Source organism: Amblyraja radiata, chromosome 23 (assembly GCF_010909765.2).
Source record: "Amblyraja radiata isolate CabotCenter1 chromosome 23, sAmbRad1.1.pri, whole genome shotgun sequence".
NCBI classification, from domain to species: domain Eukaryota; kingdom Metazoa; phylum Chordata; class Chondrichthyes; order Rajiformes; family Rajidae; genus Amblyraja; species Amblyraja radiata.
The window spans coordinates 5859764-5874149 of NC_045978.1; the positions used below are offsets into that span (position 1 = coordinate 5859764).

Consider the following 14386-nt stretch of genomic DNA (forward strand, 5'->3'; position numbering starts at 1 on the left):
TGGTAGAGCTGTTGCCTCATAGTTCACGACGCCAGGGACCCAGGTTTGATCTTGACCTCAGGGTGCCGTCTGTGTGGAGTTTGCACGCTCTCCCTGTGACCGCGTGTGGGTTTTCTCCGGGTGCTCCGGTTTCCTCCCACACTCCAAAGACGTACAGGTTTGTAGCTTAATTGGCCTCTGTAAATTGCCCCTCCGTGTAGGGGGCCGATGTGACAGTGAGATAATGGCGTGAACGCACGGGTGGTCGATGGTCTGTGTGGGCTCAGTGGGCTGAAGGGCAAGCTTTCATGCTGTATCTTTCATTCAATCGATCAATCGATCATTATGTCCCTGATTAAAACAATAAGGGCGGCACGGTGATGCAGCGGTTGAGTTGCTGCCTTACAGAGCCATAAACTCGGGTTCAATCCTGACTACGGGTGCTGTCCGATTCCTCCCACACTCCAATGACGTACAGGTTTGTAGGTCAATTGGCTTCAGTAAAGATTGTAGATTGTCTCCAGTGTGTGGCATAGTGCTCGTGTACGGGGATCGCTGGCCGAGGGAGGAAACCGGAGCATCCGGGGAAAACCCACGCGGTCACTGGGAGAACATACAAACCCCGTACAGACAGCACCCGTAGTCAGGATCGAACCCGGGTCTCTGGCGCTGTGAGGCAGCAGCTCTACCGCGCCCCAGTTCTGTGGGTTTTGGGGTGGCTGATGTGGAGGTGGGCAGGAATCACTGCGGCTCAGTAGATCATGAGCTTGATGACGTTTTGAGGTCTGGGTACTTTGTGCTCAGTCAGCCTGGGCAGGCTCACCAGCAGAAGTGAAATTGGTCTTTGACGTCTGCCTTTGCTGAGAGGTTGCTCCTGAGGTAAGCAGACTGACCTGTGGTATCCAAGCCCCAGATTTGGATCTTGACTGTCAGGGTATGATGCCAAGGGCCAAGAGTGCTTAATTGTCATATATACCCAAAACACAAACCAATGACATTTGGTCTGAAGAAGGGTTTCGTCCCGAAACGTTGCCTATTTCCTTCGCTCCATAGATGCTGCCTCACCCACTGAGTTTCTCCATCATTTTTGTCTACCTTCGATTTTCCAGCATCTGCTGTTCCTTCTTAACCAACGACATTCTTACTTGCAGCAGCACAACAGGCCTGTAGACACAGTACTCATAGATAACATCTTAAACAAAAGGAAAAGTTCAATAAATAAAAAAGAAAACAATATTCAGATGAAAAAGAAGCCCAGAGTCCCTCGTGTAAGCAAGGCAGTTTATTGTTGATAGTTTAGCTGGCCTTTTAAAGTGTTCAAGAGCCTGATGGTTGTTGGGTGGAAGCTGTTCCTGAACCTGGAGGTCACGTTTTTTAAGACTCCGACATCTTCTTCTCGATGACAGGAGTGAAATAAGAGTGTGGCCAGGGTGGTGTGGATCGATGATGATGCTGGCTCATGTCTTCTTGAGGCAGCGACTCCTGTAGATCGCACAGTATTCCTCTGGATGTTTAATCTGAGGTCCAATCTCTTATACATTTACGTGAAGGAATCAGTGATGTCTCAGTTTGATTGAGTTTAGTTTATTGTCAAGTGTACTGAGGTACAGTGAAAAGCTTCTGTTGCGTACTAACCAGTCAGCGGAAAGACTATGCATGATTACAATCGAGCCATATACAGTGTACATAAAAGCGTGGTGGATTGTAATGCGTGATTGCAGGTCCACTTCTGTGACTGGGGCACAAAGAATCACCTAGCTTGGGCTCCATCTTTTTGTTTTTGTATCAAAAATAATTTATTTGATTACAAACACGATACAAAGAAAAACTGTGGTGACACACCCACCACCATATTACATAATCACCAAATTATTCAGGCATTAAATTCCACGCAACTATGTCAGAAATATACTAAGTAATGACGATACAACGATGTCCCTCTCTAACACCACCCGGGCACGGACGTAACCCCGGTAAAGGGGCAAGCATCTGGCACGGGCAAAGCCCTCTTCCGCCTGGTGCCGTGACTTGCTGATGGCCAGCTTGGTCAGGCCTAGAAGCAACCCAACCAGGACATCTTCAGCCCCTGCCCACTCTCTTGGGCGCCATCTTGGGGTGGGAGCTCAATCTCCAAAGGTGCACAAACATTTGAATAGCCTGTGCAATGTTGGTGTGAATTTGTTTTCAATCGTTCAATTGTACTTTATTGTCATGTGGACCCAAGGACAGTAAAATCCCTTTACTCCGTACAGTTCAGTGACATTCCGACTGTACATTAGGCACAATCATAGCAAGTAAGAGAGTGTAAGATAGCAGACTACACTGAGACAATACATGTGTCGCTATGTTTTAGGTGTGTCATTCTGTATGCTTCAAGTCCAAAATGTTTTCAAAATGTTAGGCCCTTAAGTTAGCCATAAAGCAACAGATTGGGTAAACGCACAGAGTCTTTTCCTCAGAGTAGGGGAATCGAGAACAAAAGGGCACAGGTTTAAGGTGAGGAGGGAAAGATTTAATAGGAACCCGAAGGGAAATTTTATTATACAAAAGGTTGCGGGTGTATGGAACAAACAGTATGGTAGTTGAGGCAGGTATGATCATAACGTTGAAGAAACATTTGGACAGGTAGACAATGGACAATAGGTGCAGGAATAGGCCATTCGGCCTGGATAGAATAGGCTTGGATGGATATGGGCGAAACACAGGCAGGTGGGACTGGTGTAGATGGGACATGTTGGGCGGTGTGGACTCTGCTGGAATTAGCTTCCACTTCTCCTTTCTTGCCAATTGTATCTTTCAAAAGGTTTGTGTCTTTTCTGAACTGGTCCTGAAGAAGATTTGGGATGGTGACTGATTGTTCAGTACTGTGAGCCTGTAATCCAATTCAAGGTGAAACAGCAGTTTTAAATAAGCTTCATGAAAAATATCCCTGATACATACTACACTGTATGATGGACTACATTCATGTCCCGCATACCTCTGTTGATTCAAAAACTGCTTTGATTTATCATGTGCAGCAGATGTATCAGTGTTTAATAATCTGTCTTTAATTTTAGTCCCTGGTTTGATTCCAGTTTCTGCACTGCCTTAAAGTTGCTGAACCACCTTGATTGCAGACATGAATGTTGTTAAAATACTTCAAAGTCACGTTTTTAACCACATATGGTTTATCAAGGTGGATTTGAACAGAATATAAATCCTTGTGATTGCAGGTAGACACAAAGTACTGCAGTTGGTGGCTTGCAACAAAAGGACGCAAAGTGCTGGAGTAACCCAGCAGGTCAGGCAGAATCTCTGGAGAACATGGATAGGTAATGTTTCAGGTCAGGACCCTTCTTCAGACTGATTGTGGAGGGGGAGGGAAGCTGGAAGAGAGGTGGGGGGGGGGGGGGGGCAATTGAACTGGTCGGCGCAGCGGTGGAACTGCTGCCTTACAGCGCCAGAGACCCAGGTTCAATCCTGACTACGGGTGCTGTCTGTACGGAGTTTGTACATTCACCCTATGACCGCGTGGGTTTTCTCTGGGAGCTCCGGTTTCCTCCCACACTCCAAAGACATGCAGATCTGTAGGGTTAATTGGCTTTGGTAAAAAAAAAAAAAATTATCCCTGGTGCATAGGATAGTGGTAGTGTACGGGGTGATCGCTGGTTGGCGCGGACACTGTGGGTGGAAGGGCCTGTTTCCATGCTGTACATCCAAAGTCTAGAGTAAATGGAAAAGATAAATACAAAAAAATATTTAAATGTAAAGTGCCACATGAGATTAAAATAACAATAAAACAACACTTAACCAATAAAATAAGAAATAAAAACAACACTTAGAATGGACACCAGTGAGTTATTTTCATTGCAGATGGTGGAAAATAAAACTGTTGAGACAAAATCCCTGTGTGCATCTAAGAACCAGTTGGGTGCCTCAATGGGGCAGCTTTAACCTTGTGTGGATGAACTTCAAGGAAGCATGTGGACATTCTGATTTTCACCTATTACAATCTCAAGGCAAATGTGAGGATCATGGAATTTTTCAAAAGTGAATACCCATGTTCAGATTTACAGATGAGAATGGCTTTTTTAGACTTCAGACTTTAAAGTTGCAGCATGGCAACAGGCCCTTCAGCCCACCGAGTTCACGCCGACTGGAAACATTTACTATTTTACCAAGCCAATTAGCCTACAAACCTGTACGTCTTTGGAGTGTGGGTGGAAAGCGATGCACCTGGAGAAAACCAACGGGGTCACCGGGAGAACGTACAAACTCCGTACAGACAATTATCTGTAGTCAGGATCACACCCAGGTCTCTGGCGCTGTCAGGCAGCAACTCTATCGCTGCGCCACCGTGCCGCCCGAATGCGTTTCGCCCTAATACCTTGTGGCAATGTATTCCAAGATTCATCACCCTCTGGCTAAAGAACTTCCTCCTCATCTTCATTCTAAAGCTACGCCCTTTTATTCTGAGGCTGTGCCCTCTGGTCATGAAATTCTGCATGAATGTAAATCGTAGAACTGAAACTACGGCTGATGTCATGCCCCAGGTACACTCATATTTCAGCGCATGATGTTGCAATCTTAAACATGAGCTGCAGTGCCAAATATGTCTCCACCTCCAATCATGACTGCAACAGGAATTTCACCTGGCAACATTCAGTTGTTGAACTTTGAAACTTAGAAGAAAGCTGACCCCATCATCGAGAAACATTTCTCCATTCTCAGCATTAGCGTACAAGTGCACTGCAGATTCTGGGTATTTAATTCCGAAACTTACATGGATCTGCATCACTGGGAAAAAGAAACATTGATGCAGTGAAATTGGACCAAAATCATTTGAGTCTCTAAAGCCAAACAGATAAAACTGGGTTGGAAGTGAAGACCATAAATACAAATAAAGAACCAGTTACGAGTCTCAATTAACCAATTAGTCACAAACTTGTACCTCTGCCTTTAGTGGAAACTAGTATCAAACATCCTCTACAACCTGCACATGCCTAATCAACCTCAGTATGTTGTCGAAAAAAGGAACTGCAGATGCTGGTTTTCCAAGGAAAGGCACAAGGTTCTGGAGGAACTCAGCGGGTCAGGCAGCATCCCTGGAGAACATGGATAGGTGACATTTCGGGTCGGGACCCTTTTTCAGTGATTCTGGTCAGGTCAGGACCTTTCTTCAGATTGAACCTTAGTATATTGAATGCTTGTAGTAACTTCAGTTTTTCCCGACATGCCTCGTCTCCAAATCTGAGGAAGGACATTATTGCCATAGAGGGAGTGCAGAGAAGGTTCACCAGACTGATTCCTGGGATGTCAGGACTGTCTTATGAAGAAAGACTGGATAGACTTGGTTTATACTCTCTAGAATTTAGGAGATTGAGAGGGGATCTTATAGAAACTTACAAAATTCTTAAGGGGTTGGACAGGCTAGATGCAGGAAGATTGCTCCCGATGTTGGGGAAGTCCAGGACAAGGGGTCACAGCTTAAGGATAAGGGGGAAATCCTTTAAAACCGAGATGAGAAGAACTTTTTTCACACAGAGAGTGGTGAATCTCTGGAACTCCCTGCCACAGAGGGTAGTCGAGGCCAGTTCATTGGCTATATTTAAGAGGGAGTTAGATGTGGCCCTTGTGGCTAAGGGGAGCAGGGGGTATGGATAGAAGGCAGGTACGGGATACTGAGTTGGATGATCAGCCATGATCATATTGAATGGCGGTGCAGGCTCGAAGGGCCGAATGGCCTACTCCTGCACCTATTGTCTATGTTTCTATGAATCACACACCACTTTCGCATGGAATTATTTTTTCTCCATATCTTTATATAACTCATGCTTTACCCTTCCATGCAATATCCCTTTTGCCGTCCCACAGAATGAAGCGGTGTTATTCCATAAGTGCCCACCAAAGGGCCTGATTCGGCAACTTGAACACCCAGGAGCAAAGAAGACTACTGCCCAGTCCATCACAAGTACTGACCTCCCCACCATCGAAGGGATGCACAGGAGTGGCTTCCTCAATAAGGCCTACCTGGCCACACACTCATTTCACCCCTGTCTTCAGGACTATAACGTCAAGGTTCAGGAACAGCTTCTTCCCTACAGCCATAAATAAGTTCCGAACTACATACACTTACTCCTTCACCATAGATGCTGCCTCACCCGCTGAGTTTCTCCAGCATTTTTATCTACCATAGACTTGGGAGTATTGGCTTTGTCATTTTGCACTATTATTGTTTCAGTTCAGTTTAGTTTCAGTTTAATTTATTGTCACATGCACTGAGGTACAGTGAAAAGCTTTTTGTTGCATGCTAACCAGTCAGCAGAAAGACAATACATGATTACAATCAATACATTTACAGTTTACAGTTTGTTTTTTGCATATGTATGTACACACACACACACATATCCAATCTTTCCTTCTGAGTATGTTTCTATGACTACAGCCGCTTATTCCAAGTAACATGCTGGTGAATCTTTACCACACTCTCCATTGCTATCCTATCTGTATTGCAGCGAGCTCCTTTGATTGAAGGGACAATTGGACTGGTCCCAGACATTTTATTACATCAGAGAAAATATATATCCTTGACCCAAACAACACAGTTCGGGGTTAAATATCAATTAACACTGCTCGTGTTCGCAGTCTTCCAAAATCTCTTCTCAGTTGAGTGTTGTCCAGATCTTGGGCAAGTCGGGACTACCGAAAGGATACATTGGTAAAGATTGCCCTCCTGAGTAAAAAGGAGACAAATCTATAGGATATTATTTATTCTGTATTTTTATTTTCTCCCCACGGCTGGTGGACCTCCGTGTTCACACACACACACATTTTATTCACTTTATTTCCAAGCACAGCTCCACGATGATATAAGATTACTGGGATAATAGTGAAAAAGAATAGCGGAATTTGAAACAACATGAAGCCCAAAATTAAGGGGCCATCTCTAAAATGGCAATCTTCATACATGGACATAATGAAAACCATCCTCCCCCCTCCAGAGATGTTGCCTGCCCGCTGAGTTAATCCAGCATTTTGTGTCCATCACCCCCCCCCCCCCCCCCCCCCCTCAGATTCCTATTAAACCTTTTCCCCTTCACCTTAAACCTAGGTCCTCTGGTCCTCGATTCACCTGCTCTGGGCAAGAGACTGTGCGTCTACCCGATCTATTCCTCTCATGATTTTATACACCTCTATAAGATCACCCCTCCTATTGGAATTCAAGTTATTTAAAATAAAATCATGAGAGGAATAGATCGGGTAGACGCACTATATCTTGCCCAGAGGACATAGGTTTAAGGTGGGGGAAGATATTTAATTGGAATCTGAGGGGTAACTTTTTCACACAAAGGGTGGTGGGTGTATGGAACAAGCTGCCAGAGGAGGTAGTTGAGGCAGGGACTATCCTAACATTTAAGAAACAGTTAGGATAGAGCGGGTTTTGAGGATATGGACCAACCGTGGGCAGGTGGGACTAGTGTCGCTGGGACATGTTGGCCGGTGTGGGCAAGTTGGGCCGAAGGGCCTGTTTCCACATTGTATCACTCTATGACTAAAATCAGACGTTGTCTTGCAGCACAACAGGAATAAATTGCAGTAAGATAAATGTACTCATTTAAAGCAACATTTTATGATTAGAATTGGCAGGCAACTTTGCACAGGTTTAGTGTATCTAAAAAAAATAAATAATCGATTTTCATGTTAAAATCTCTTGACTAAGAGTCATAGTCTTACAGCGTGGAAACAGGCCCATCAGCCCAATTTGCCCACTCTGTCCAACTTGTCCCACCTACACTTGTCCCACCTGCCTGCGTTTGGCCCATATCCCTCTAAACCTGTCCTATCCATGTACCTGTACAAATGTATTGCGGTAGTACCTGCCTCAACTACCTCCTCCGGCAGCCAGAAGGAATCTGGCTTGCAACAATGCTGATTGTCGAAGAGGGTGGGTTTTGTTTGAACTGTTACTTTGTGTTTGTGTGTGTGATGGTGTGTGTGTGTGTGTGTGTGTGTGATGGTGTGTGAGATGGTGTGTGTGTGTGTGTGTGATGGTGTGTGATGATGGTGTGGTGTGCGTGTGTGATGGGGTGTGTGTGTAGTGTGTGTGTGACGGTGTGTGTGTGAGATGGTGTGTGTGTGTGATGGTGTGTGTGTATGTGTGTGTGTGATGGTGTGTGTGTGTGATGGTGTCTGTGTGTGTGATGGTGTGTGTGTGTGATGGTGTGTGTGTGTGATGGTGTGTGTGTATGTGTGTGTGTGTGTGATGGTGTGTGTGTGTTTGTGGTGGTGTCGTGTGTATGGTGTATGTCTGTGTGCTATGGTGTGTGTGTGTGTGTGTGTGATGGTGTATGTCTGTGTTATGGTGTGTGTGTGTGATGGTGTGTGTGTGTGTGTGTGTGTGTGTGTGTGTGTGTGATGGTGTGTGTGTGAATTGGTGTGTGTGTGTATATCTGTATGTTATGGTGTGTGTGTGTGTGTGATGGTGTGTGTGTATGTCTGTGTGTTATGGTGTGTATGTCTGTGTGTTATGGTGTGTGTATGTCTGTTATGGTGTGTGTGTTTGTGTGTGTATGTCTGTGTGTGTGTGGTGTGTGCGTGTGTATGTCTGTGTGTTATGGTGTGTGTGTGTGTTTGTGTGTGTATGTCTGTCTGTGTGTTATGGTGTGTGTGTGTATGTCTGTGTGTTATGGTGTGTGTGTGATGGTGTCGTGTGTATGGTGTGTGTCTGTGTGTATGGTGTGTGTCTGTGTGTTATGGTGTGTGTGGTGATTCCGCCTGAGTTTGCAAGCGAGACTTTGGCGACGCCCCCCGACTGCTTTCTCTGAGCATGTGTCTGTTGTTTCAGTGGCAAAAAGCGGAATCGCGCTGAACGGTAGCATTTGCTGCAGATTTTTGCCAGTCTGTAGCTCGTCGTTCCCTTTCTCTCCCCCTTTCCCAGGTACCGCTATGGTGCTTGCTTTATCCCCCTTTTGTGGCTTTTCTTCCACTCGGTGAGAGCAAAGTTGGGCTGAAGTTCGGAAGAGTAAATGTGCGGCAACCCCCCAGTTGCATGTTGCAAGGAGACTCGCTTGTAACGGAGCTGGTGCGGCTCGGAGTTAGCAGCGGGGAACTCTACACTCACTCCCTGGCATTATTGCACGGAATAAGGAAGGCGGCTGAGAAAACAGCCCGGAGTTTTATTGCAACCGGCAACCCACCTCCAATAAAACATGAAAATGCCAAGTGGATCTGAACCAAACTGAATTCACCGGCTTCCGAAAGAGCTTGCCGCCTGCGAGACGGTCGAAACTCACCACCTCCTCCTCGCTCGGTTTTGTTTACTTGCAATAAGAGGCCGGCAACATGGACGAAGAAAGCCAGCTGGAAAATGGAGTGGAAAATGGCAAAGCTACCGACCGGCAGCTTCGCCTGCGAGTCTGTGTGATGACTGAGATTTTAAAGACCGAGAAAGACTACGTGGGTTCCTTGAAATTTCTCAAGTCTGTAAGTTGATTCTTCCCCCCCCCCTCGCCCCCTTTTTAAAAGTCTGTGCAGAGTTAGTTTTGATCCCACGGAGAGTGTGGGATCGTGTGCGGGTGTAATAACATGATATTATCAGCAATGTTTAATTCCAGGTGGGAAGGGCTGATTGTTACTTATTTTTCGATTACTAATCTATAAACTCCGAAAATACTGCGCTCCTTGACATTTGAAACTCCCAAGTCGAGTCACATTTCCATTCTGGGGCTGGTGTGCAAATTACCGAGTCCAAGCGTTGACTGTGCAAGTCGCGCCGTTTGCAAAGGAGATTTGAAATGAGCAATTTTGGTGGAAATGTCTTAATCTTGCCCAAAATGTCAGATGAAGATTTGTCTGATCTCAGATTAGCTGGGATGGATGTCCTGAGTTTAGCCAGAGAACTCGCCCCTCGGTCAGTGTGTGTGAAATTAGATTTATTGAGAATGTAATGAGTGTGAATTAAATACAAAATATGCATGCGAATGGGAGAACGCTTCTCTTAAAGATGAAGCCAAATGCGAAACACGAGTTTCAAGTTAGATACAAAAAGCTGGAGTAACTCAACGGGTCAGACAGCGATCTTTGCCACCAGCTTGGTTAAAACCCGTTCAAACCGCTCGATTGAGGTTTGCTGTTGTTGTTTCACTCCTCGGATAACGATTCTGAAATAGTTTCGAGGCTCATTATTTTGGAACAATAATTGAGTTTGGTGCAGGTTCCGTGGTTTCCTGTTGAGGCAGAGTGTCGTCTATTTGAAGGTTCGTTTGTTGCAGATAAGCCCTCGCTGGGCTGAAAGGTGTGCCATATGGTTTGTGTTAAGTCAAATAGGCGTTCTCCAGACACAATGAGGAGAAAGGCGGTTTAAATCAATTTGCCCTCTGATTGAACATCTGAGCGTTTGGCGGAAGCTCTGGGACGGGAGCAGTCTCATGGGGAACCGAATTAACCTGCCATTTGTGTGTGTGTGTGTATATATATATATATATGTGTGTGTGTATATGTATGTGTGTGTGTATATATATGTGTGTGTGTGTAAGTATATATATGTGTGTGTTGTGACTATCTTATCCATTTGATCAGATATATGTGTGTGTGAGAGTGATCAAAGGGATTAGATGGACACACACACACTCACATGGTGGTGATTCTGTGGAATTCGTTGCCACAGAAGGCTGTGGAGGACAAGACAGTGGATATATTTAAGGCAGAGATAGATTCTTGATTGGTATGGACGTCAGAGGTAATGGGGAGGAGGCAGGAGAATGGGGTTAGGAGGGAGAGATAGATCAGCCATGACTGGTGGAGTGGACTCGATGTGCCGAATGGCCTAATTCTGCTCCTATCTCATGATCTTATAATATATGTATCTCTACACACACACACGCGCACACACACCATATCTGATCAAATGAATAAGATGGCCTATATACAGGGACAATAAACTAAACTCAAACTTGTATCAGATTGAAAATACTGATTTTATGTTTTGGTAGAACTAGGGTAAGGTACCAGTTACATTCTGCTTATTGTCACCGAAACCACCTACTGAAAACTTGCCTTCCTTGTTCTATGGAGCATATGTTTCTGACTATTGAAAGTTGCTCGAATTATAGAATATTCTTTTTCCATTTGGCAGTCATAGAATAAATTCAGCGTGGAAACAGGCCCTTCAGCCCAATTTGCCCATTCTGGCCAACATGCCCCATGTACACTACTCCCACCTGTTTGCGTTTGGCCCATATATCCCTCTAAACCTGCCCTATCCATGTTCTTGTCCAAATCTTTCCTAATCTTCGCGATAATTCCTGCCTCAACTATTTGTTCCATACAGCTCATTCCATACACCCACTGCCCTTTGTGTGGAAAAGGTTGTCCCTCATATTACTTTTAAATCTCCCACTCTCTCCCACTTAAACCTAAAGTTGTCAACCCCTTTGAGTTCATTCATTGCTTAAGACGTGAAGGATCAAGCTAATGCATGGGTATTTGTCATGATCAGCCATGATCATATTGAAAGGCTCGAAGGGCCGAATGGCCTACTCCTGTACCTATTGTCTATGTTTCTAAACTACAGATATTACCTGTATAACATAACCCAAATCAACTGGCTTAGCATGGAGAGAATCACCGAGTCTGTGCGTGGAAGAGTGTTGGAGTTGGTTGTCCCATTTGCTCTCTGTTTTGTTTGGTTTATTAGACAGTAGACAATAGGTGCAGGAGTAGGCCATTCGGCCCTTCAAGACAGAACCGCCATTCAATGTGATCATGGCTGATCATTCCCAATTAGTACCCCCTTCCTGCCTTCTCTCCATATCTCCTGATCAGCCATGATTGATTGGCGGAGCAGATGTGAAGGGCCGAATGGTCTCATTCTGTTCCTACAACCATTGAACATGAACATTGAAAAGACATTTGGACAGGGACATGGATAGAAAAGGTTTAGAGGGATATGGGGCAAATGCAGGGAGGTGAGACCACTGGTAGGCATCGATGAGTTGGGCTGAAGGGCCTGCGTCGGTACTTTCGGACTCCGTATAAACCATGAGATGTTGATGAGAGGGCTCCCTGGCTGTGATAAGATGAATTATTGGGCACTTTTCTGGACGTATTCACCTCAAAACTGATGTTTAACTTTCGCAGAATTTGTTGTCAAAGAACCAGCTTTGCACAGTTCAATGTTAGTAACTTGGAATGTCTCCTTTGTATGTTGATATTTCGGACATTAAAGGAGTTGCTGGTCACAACCGTCTGCCTGGAGTTATTATTTCCATCACACAGGAGAAGTGTTTGTCAAGTCGCTTAAATAAAACCAGATACTTCTGGGAATATGGAGCAGGTCAGGAAGCATCTGCCTGACCCAATGAGCACTTCCAACATTTCCCATTACATTCCTAATCAACAGTAGCTGCAGAATTTTGCTAGTTTAGTTTAGAGATACAGCACGAAAATGTCCCTTTGGCCCACCGGGTCCGCGCCGACCGGCATTCCCCGCGTACTCGCACTATCCCACAAACACGAGGGACAATTTACAATTTTTATCGAAGACAATTATCCGCCCAACCTGTACGTCTTTGGAGTGTGGGGGGAAACCGGAGCACCCGGAGAAAACCCACGCAGATCACGGGGAGAACGTGCAAACTCCGCGCAGGCAGCACCAATCGTCAGGATCGAATTTGGGTCAGGCGCTGTAAGGCAGCAACTCTACCGCTGTATCACTATTGTGATGAGTATCAAAGTAGTTGCATGTCAGTCATCTATCTGGAGTTACTGTTTGCACCTCGCTGGAGAGACCAGAGGATTCTACTGTTTGTTGTTGGGAGGGCTTAGAGAATGGTTATGATGCATATCAACTCCTACAGTGCTAACAATCTCCACTCACTTCAATTCACCCACCACCAAAGCAGGTGCAATCTCATTTGAAGGAAGGAACTGCAGATGCTGGTTCACATCGAAGATGTACTCTAAAGGCTAGAGTAACTCAGCTGGGGTCAGGCAGCATCTCTGGAGAAAAGGAACAGGTGTCAATTTGGGTCGGGACCTTTCAGACTGGTTACAACCTACAAAACTGTACGTCTTTGGAGTCTTCTTCATGGAAATGGTGGTGGAGAGATTCAAATTCTTGTAGAAACAAGGAACTGCAGATGCTGGTTTGCTGCTTCTTCTTTCGTGTGGCGTGCACAGCCTAAAGTTGTTGGACAACTTGTTCTATTTGATCTTCCGTTTGTACACGTCGAGTTGATTGCATTAGTCGAAACAGGGCGGACCACGTGAAGGTTGCAATCTTCCACCCCTGCTGGTTTGCAAAAAGGAAACAGTGACTGAAGAAGGGTCTCGACCCGAAATGTCACCTATTCCTTTTCTCCAGAGATGCTGCCTGACCTGCTGAATTCTTCCCCGCAACTGTCTGGCTCTTGAAACACTCTGCACAATCCTAACCTAAACACGAGCTCAGCATTTTGTAGACATTTGCATTTTTTGTGCTATCGGCTTGAATTTTGTGCTATTGGCCCAGTTTACCCATTACAACTGATATAATTTATCGTCTATTTATTTGTTGAGTTGGTGCTTTTAACGTTCCTGAAAAAATGGAGAGAATAACGATTTTATTATTCCGGAGATAGACATAAAATGTCACAGCTGGTCAGGCAGCATCTCTGGTGAAAAGGACTAGGTGACGTTTCGGGTCAAGAACCATTTCAGGCTGGTGTCGGTCCTGGTGGATATGAGATTTAAGCACTTTGGAACTTGTGCCTATTGTAGCTGTTAGTGATAGGACTGATGGAAAGGACAGAGGGCCAAGCAATGAGTTGTGCGATATCCTGGCAATTATTTTATTTTTGTTGCATTGCACCAAAAGATGGATGGATGTCTGCAAGAGGGAATGATCTGCATTGTGAGTATGCACTCCCATCTCCACTGCACTGTTGTATATGTCTATAATCAAGGTGCACATGCTAAAGTGGACCAATTTTAAACTCTTAAGCACACCTAAAAAAAATCTTAAAACCAACTGCAAAGCATCTTTGGTGATTTGATCCAGAAGCTCTGGTCTAAAGAAGGGTTCCTACCCCAAACGTCACCTTTCCTTCATCTCCAGACATGCTGACTGACCCGCTGAGTTACTCCAGCACTTTGTGTCCATCTTTCTAAACTCAGATGTTAATCTGTCCTACTTTTTTTAATGTATAAACTGAACTGTCTGAAAAAGTGGCCTGACCAGAAACATCACCTTTGCAATTTCTCCAGAGATGCTGCCTGTCCCGCTGAGTTACTACAGCACTGTGTGCTTATCTTTCTAAACTGATGTTAATCTGTTGTAGTTTTTTAGTCTGAAGAAGGGCCTAGACCCGAAACGTCACCTATTCCTTCTCTCCATAGATGCTGCCTCACCCGCTGAGTTTCTTCAGCATTTTTTGTCAACCGTCAATTT

General features: G+C 45.0%; 1 protein-coding gene across 1 annotated transcript in view; it reads left to right on the forward strand.

Moving 5' to 3' along the window:
• Window positions 1–8792: 8792 nt before the first annotated feature.
• The window catches only part of prex1 (phosphatidylinositol-3,4,5-trisphosphate dependent Rac exchange factor 1), a 178170-nt gene continuing 172576 nt past the window's right edge, over window positions 8793–14386 (forward strand). Inside the window, exon 1 of the mRNA XM_033041457.1 lies at window positions 8793–9441. Within this exon, the coding sequence (XP_032897348.1) occupies window positions 9301–9441 (141 nt within the window). The 5' untranslated portion in view covers window positions 8793–9300. The remainder of the gene's footprint in view (window positions 9442–14386) is intronic.